This window comes from Sorghum bicolor, chromosome 5 (genome assembly GCF_000003195.3).
Source record: "Sorghum bicolor cultivar BTx623 chromosome 5, Sorghum_bicolor_NCBIv3, whole genome shotgun sequence".
Taxonomy (NCBI): domain Eukaryota; kingdom Viridiplantae; phylum Streptophyta; class Magnoliopsida; order Poales; family Poaceae; genus Sorghum; species Sorghum bicolor.
The window spans coordinates 35,833,996-35,841,321 of record NC_012874.2 but is presented as its reverse complement, the minus strand read 5'-3'; the positions used below and the strand labels follow the sequence as shown (position 1 = coordinate 35,841,321).

Sequence of the window (7,326 nt, the reverse complement as noted above, 5' to 3'; positions counted from 1 at the left end):
TTATTTATGGTATTTTGCTGATATGGCAGCATATTTATTGAAGAAAAAGGTAGAAAAAATAAGACTCCAAGTCTTATTTAGACTCAAAATCTATATTATTCGAGATAATAAATAACTTTAGACTCTATGATAGAGTCAGCATTGTGAGTGCGCTTACGGCTCGATCTTAGAGGAAGCTGCTCCGCATCGGACGGTCAATGGAGGGAGTCCCCGGGTGTCCTCGCTGCTATATATTTAATATATATATATCCGCCCGCTGCACGCCGCACGCCGCAATCCCTAATCGACTTCCCCAATCTTTCGCCCTCTTCGCGCAGCAGCTACAGAGCTAGGGTTCCGTCCTCGATCCGATCCGGCGAGTGCTCACCACCTTTCCCCACTTCCCTCCGATCGAATCGATGGCGGCCGAGGGCGAAAAGAAAATGATAACCCTCAAAAGCTCAGATGGTGAGGAGTTCGAGGTGGAGGAGGCGGTGGCGATGGAGTCGCAGACCATCCGCCACATGATCGAAGATGACTGCGCCGACAACGGCATCCCGCTCCCTAACGTCAACTCCAAGATCCTATCCAAGGTAATCGAGTACTGCAACAAGCACGTACATGCCGCCGCTGCCGCTGCCGCAGCCTCCAAGGCCGGTTCCGACGACGTGGGTGCCGCCGCCGCCAACAGCACCGCCGCCTCCGGTGAGGACCTCAAGAATTGGGATGCTGACTTCGTCAAGGTCGACCAGGCCACGCTCTTCGACCTCATCTTGGTAAAGGAACCTACCCCCGCTTATCTATTCGTATCGGAACCAAATTAGATCTATGATGTTTACATATAGATCGACATTGGATTTATTATTCGTGGTTGATAGATGTTTATCATGTGCTGATTGCATAGACTCTGTGGCTATTTTATTGTAACTTAATTTGTTCTTGGTTGATAGCTGTTTACCAAGTGTAGATTGCATAGATTCTGGCTATTTGATTGCAACATAATTATGCATGGTGTTAGATTGGATTATGATGTGTATTATTCTGAGTATCACAAAAGGTTATCTTTTTATAAAGATAGATTACATCTGAAATGCTCAGTATTTGAAGCTTTGGTAGGTTTATATGATCTTAATCTTGGTTCTATAATTGATTGTGTTGGCATCAAAGTACAATCTTTGTTGCCTGTTGGTTGGTATTGGTAATTTGTCAATTATCATTGTGGATATGTAAATTTTCAAAAGTTTTGTGCTTATATGGTGTCATCCAATCTGTGTGGTAAAATCATTATTTTGGGAGTGATGATATATGGGATGCATTGAGTTCTCTTAAGCTTTCTGTTTCTATATGCACACAATGCTTGCTAGCAATGTTTTCAGGTAGTTTGGTTGAACCTGGTCACCATGGGACTGACTTGGAGAGTAGTCGCGATTAGTCGTTGACCAGGCCGATTAATTGACCCTGGTTGACCCTGGTCGTCCATCTAGTCGTCCATCAATAAAGCAAACATACACAGTAATCTATATAGTATACCTATATCGTTAGCTGCAGTATCTTTTCCTGTCTTATTAGTGCAGAGTTTTGTTCTAGCATTGTGGTAGAAATCCTTGTATTGTGGGATTTTGTGAATATGACTAGATAGCCTTATCTTGCAAATTGTTGATTGGAGTACATGTCTGTCTCCCTTTTTGTGAATATATCTCCCTTTTTGTGATTATGTGATTATGAACTCCTTAGCTTGCAAATGGTTGATTGGAGTACATGTCTGTCTCCCATTTCATGAATATGACTATGATATCCTTACCATGGTAATCGTTGATTGGTGTACATGTCTATTTCCTTTTGCTGTCCCTATTGACACCATTAGGTATTCTTTACTGGCTCTTAATATGTATTTGAATCAGTGCTAGTTAGGCTAGGAACCAAAGCAAGGTCTGAATACTCATTTCATTGGCGGTGTTTGTTTTAGATGGAAATTGAGAGCTCTAGCGATATTGTGCATGAATATTTTGTCTATTTTTCAATTTAACTATTTAGTTAAAGAACGATCATAACTTTACTTTGGTACTTAAGAGAGAATTTATAATTCATAACTAGATAGTTAAATTGTGTAATACACAAAGTTATTCACAATAACGCTAGATATTCTTACGTTCAGAATACTGTTCTTTCAGTTTTTATTTTGCTGTACTTGCTTGTTTCCTGGCTAACATGATGTTTTCTCTTGAAGTTTCTCATTTCATTTACTTTGTCCTTTCCCTGTGTAACATGTTTGGCTTGAATTACAGTATGAACATGGTAATATTGCTTGTTTGGTTTATTTTTATTTCTTTCTCAATTCTCAAAGATCTTATGGTATCTGTATCCTCTGGATGTCTTCACTTGTGAATAATCCTTCTTAATGTTTTGATGGTTATCATATCTGTATATATTTGATTTGATAATCCGGCTTATCTTCCTTGGCTTGATTTCTTTGAGGCTATATCAATTTACTGTAGGCATTGTTGCTTTTGATTTTGCATTTTCAATTGTCATGCTGTTTTTGTTTGATTTGATTTTCATAATTATAAACTGTAAATTGCAATTATTGTTTGACACTTCTTCTAATTGGTTCTCCCCTAATTTTATAGGCTGCAAACTATCTCAACATCAAGGGTCTGCTGGACCTGACCTGCCAGACTGTTGCTGACATGATCAAGGGCAAAACCCCAGAGGAGATCCGCAAGACCTTCAACATCAAGAATGACTTCACCCCTGAGGAGGAAGAGGAGATCCGCAGGGAGAACCAGTGGGCCTTTGAGTAAGGAGGTGCTGAGCCCTCTGATCTCTTATGCCTAGGTTTCGTCATATCTACTACCTTGCAATGCTCTGCTTTTAAATGTCATCGTAATGGTTGTAAGTATTTTGGGAGTCACTTTGCTTGAGAATGTGTTGGGTAAAACTGATGTGGTCAATGGTCGGTTATTACTATGAAAGGACATCGGCTGCTGCCCTAAGAGGTCAATCCTCGTAGATGTTTTGTGCGATTCCTCCATCTTGAATCTCTTGGCGAAGTACTATCATTATTGTGATATTGCCTATTCATGAGCCTCGTGTTTGTTTACCATTTGTCGATTCGAAGTTTTTTTTCCTGACCAACCTGACGCGGTAAGAAAGTCCTGTTTGTTGAGCAAGTCAGGCATGAATGATCCAGGCTTGTCTAGCCTGGCGATGACAACTAATAGTGATAATCGATGAGGTGAGGTCTGTGCCCATAAGGCCGGTAGTCGCTCCCCTTCCTCTGGCTTCTCTTCCAGCGAGCTAAACATGAAGCGCTGGGCGAGCAATGACTTTTTTTAGAACAAAGAAAAAGCAAACTTGGGTCTTGTTTAGATGTTTTCAAAATTCTAAAAGTTTACGAGAAGATGCGCTGGACCATCTGGACGAAGCTAGGGATGTAGCTTCCTACACTCGGCTAAGTACCAGTAGGCCCTTCGGTGCTACCACGCTCGATGAGTCCGAGGCTGAGCCTTCAGAGTCGGCGATTTGGTCATCGAGGCTGAGCCTTCAGAGTCGGCGATTTGGTGCTGAGGCTCAGACAGAGCAACAAAGGCCGCCACCAGCTCATGCCTCCTTGGGAAGGACCCTTCGTCATCGCCGAAGTCCTCCGACCCGGCACATACATGCTCGCCAACGAGGAAGGGGAGGTCTACAACAACGCGTGGAACACAGAGCAGCTACGTTACTTCTACCCTTAAGTTCTGTAAAATCATTTGTACATTACCTCGAAAAAGTAAATAAAGATATGTACCACATGTCCATTTTTTCTTAAAGAGCGAGCCTCGGCTCTGCCCTGCAGAGTCCTACACGGGAAAACCCCTTGTGATGTCGCTAAATTTTCTGTATAAGTTAGAATTCCCCGACCCAATATTTTTTTTTCCTTTCTTAAGAAACTAAAAACCGCAAACTAATCTCTTAAGTCTTAAGAAGGAACGAGCCTGAAAGCCGATCACGCCCACGGGCTAAGACACTTTCAACTCACCCATTAGGATCGAGAGATAAATTTGTTTGGATTTTAGAACATTAAGAAAAGGGGAAGGGACTTGGGCTCGGGACACTCTAACCAAAAACACAGACCCTTGACGGCTCACCTAACCTCGCGCTGCCGAGGCTAGGTCGGCCCTAGGGAGAAAGAGAAGTGCAAAGAATTCTTAAGAAACCACATTGGAAAAAGTCTACATAACTCCCCAAACTATTAAGGGTGGACTACTTCACCTCCCGAACTATAAAACCAGATATTCTACCCCTGAACTTTCAAAACCGGTTAAATAACCCCCTAGAGTGGTTTTGAATGGTGGTTTTGTCTTTGTATTTTTTATTTATTTCCGCTAAATCTTTGAAAAATCATAATAAATTATAGAAAAATCATAAAATAAAAATTTCAATTTTGTTGGACTTCTGATGAGTAGATCTAAACAGTGAATATATAATATGATATACTTTAGTATAAAGTTTTTGTTGTATATTTAAATCTATGTTTTTTGGTAATTATATCGAATAATTGATATATGCAGTTCCTATGATCCAATTGTGGTGAAATTTTTATGGTGAGCTCATTATTGTATGCTTGAACTATGGTAAAAGTTTCATACCTAGTGGATCGCGTATAACTTAGTTATCAATTTATTTAGCTTTATTCTTTTTAAATCTATGCTTTATTTATAACTAAGTTATACGTGATCCAATGAGTATGAAATTTTTACTATAGTTCAAGCATATAATAACGAGCCCACTATAAAAGTTTTACCACAATTGGACCACAGGAACTGCATATATGAATTATTCAAATTAATTACAGAAAAACATAGATTTAAAGTTACAGCAAAAACTTTGTACTAAAGTATACCATATTATATATTCACTGTGTAGATTAACTCATCAGGAGTCCAACAAAATTAAAATTTTCATTTTATGATTTTTTATGATTTTTCAAAGATTTAGCGGAAATAAATAAAAAAGAAAAAGACAAAACCACCCTCCAAAACCACTCGAGGGAGTTATTTGACCAGTTTTGAATGTTTAGGGGGTAGAATATCCGGTTTCATAGTTCGGAGGGTGAAGTAGTCCACCCTAGATAATTTTGGGGGGGGGGGGGTTATGTAGACTTTTTCCAAAAAACATTCATATAAACATCAAGTCTGCAAAGAAAGGGCCCACTGGCCTTCAATGTTTACAAAATGTACTAACTAATTACAAGGGCTCTACGGCCCTGCCTGAGCAGGATCTTGCACACCGAGGGGGGAAGCTCGACTTCGGCGTCGAAGAAGGTGGCTAGGGCATCTCCTGGGGCCTCTGCAGCATCAGAGAGCTTCTGGACTTCTTCCCGGGCTTCCTCCTCGTCGTCGGGGACAACATAGCCCTCACTTACCGCCGGCAGGTCGATACTGACGTAGTGAGAGCTCACCACGGCCAGGGCTTTTTTCACCCCAGCATGGAGGGCGTCCCTCAGCCTCTCCCTAGCCCAGGAAGAAAGAGCCTCGATGCACCCTCGCAAAGAAGACCCCGATGGGCCCGCCTCGATGCCGAGGCCCTCACACGCCGAGGCGACAACGGCTTCCAAAGCTGAGCGCTCTACAGCCTCGGCCTCAAGGGACTTTCGCAGGGCGTCGGATGCGGATACCGCCTCGGCCACCTTCCCCTCCTACTCTGCGGTAAAAAGGCAAAGGTAAGATATAGACCTACACGCTAACAACAAATGTAAGGTGACGACTATTACCTTCTGCTTGCTTCTTGCTATCTTTCGCCTGACCCTACCAAAGAGAGACCTGGCCCCGAGCCTCGGCAAGCTCATCCTGGGCCTGGTTTAGGGCGAGGTCCCTCTTGGTGAGCAGGGTCTCCACCCGGATGACTTCACCCTTATATCTCTCGGCGGCGGCGTTCCGCTCTTGAGACTCTTGGACAAGGTCGCAAGCCCTCTTTTCCAGAGGAGCGACCTTGTTGATGCAAAATCGATCTGCAAACACAAAGGGCTAATACCCGATTCAAACGTTAAGGCGTGCCAGCCGATTTGACCTTACTATCGGCAAAGGTGATAACTCGAATACTTTAGTCCTGACAACAGCGATGCGCCCGGATGTCACGGCTAAGAGGTACTCACGCGGAACTCGAGAATACGCCGAGCTTAAGTCGACGAATTCCTAAGAACTCGTAATAAAAAGGAAAAAGTATGACGAAGTCGTCGAAAAGTAGATGCTGGAATATGAGTAAAAACGTGTGTTTGATTGATTGATAGATTGATGTCATTACAAGGCCCTAGGGTTCATATTTATACCCTGCTCAAAGAGCTACAATTAAACACGACTAGAATTCGAATTCCAAATTGCACGGAATCCGTATACAAAACAACTTAAATAAATAAGAAAATAACAAAACTATCTCCCGTGACGAACTAAAATTCTTCCATAAACCGATCAGCAGTTTCCGGACTCCTCCTCCGTATCATCGGCAGACTCCTTACCATGGTCATCGGCAGACTTCTTACCATGGTCATCGGCAGACTCCCCCATTATAGCCATCGGCATAAACACATCACTGCCTGCGGACCTAGTCACATTCAACCTCTCCTTCATCGGCAACCATCCTCATCGGCAACTCACCCTATAAACAGCATACTGCCACCTTATCCCGTCATCCTAGACACGTGCCCAAAAACGGTGTCAACACATGCCCCCCAATTTCGAAGTATAAAACTATTAATGCTCCGAAATTCTCTGCAGTAATGATACCTTTTCCCGCAATTAATGCTCCTAATCTGGTAACCGACAACCTCAATCTGAACAACTCTGATCCTATTCCTCCGCAGATTCCTCGAAATCCCCAACTTCCTAAACGGGCATTTCTCTCTCAACCGTACATCGGTAATAATACCATTACAAAGATCTGCCGATGTACTGACCAGGATGTTCGTACAAACGGCTACCTCCCCTCTATCCGCCCATCGGCAATATGACCGTTATAGAACGCTGCTGATGGACCGACCAGGAGATCTCGCACAGTAAAATATCTTCAGATAATGACCACCTCCCATCAAATCACCTGCGCAATCCTTCGATTATCGTGCGAACAGTTACCATATCTACCTGAGTACCCTCGGATTTCTCGGATGCGGCAAAGAGATAAGTCAGATTTGCCCTTGCCCATTTTGTCCTATAAATAGTTCCTTCTCGGGTACTCCTTCCCCATCACATCATTCCACCACCCAACCTTACTTTTCCAGCGGCGGCGCCATTCGAAACTCCCAAGACCTCCGTCAAGAACTCCTACTCATCAACTCCGGTGCCCTCAAAGGCTCTCTTCACGGCAAGATGGCCA

General features: G+C 43.0%; 1 protein-coding gene across 1 annotated transcript; it reads left to right on the top strand.

The window, feature by feature from the left end:
* LOC8064413 (SKP1-like protein 1A) lies at window positions 211-3,063 on the top strand. The gene is made up of 2 exons (XM_002450664.2): window positions 211-755; window positions 2,607-3,063. The coding sequence occupies exons 1-2, from the start codon at window positions 399-401 to the stop codon at window positions 2,778-2,780; spliced, it is 531 nt and encodes a 176-aa protein (XP_002450709.1). The 5' UTR covers window positions 211-398; the 3' UTR covers window positions 2,781-3,063.

Bases quoted from the DNA above. Each gene is read 5' to 3' on its own strand.
- LOC8064413 (XM_002450664.2), top strand. From the start codon at position 399: ATGGCGGCCGAGGGCGAAAAGAAAATGATAACCCTCAAAAGCTCAGAT. The intron at 756-2,606 runs GTAAAGGAACCT...CTAATTTTATAG, and splicing joins CGCTCTTCGACCTCATCTTG to GCTGCAAACTATCTCAACAT.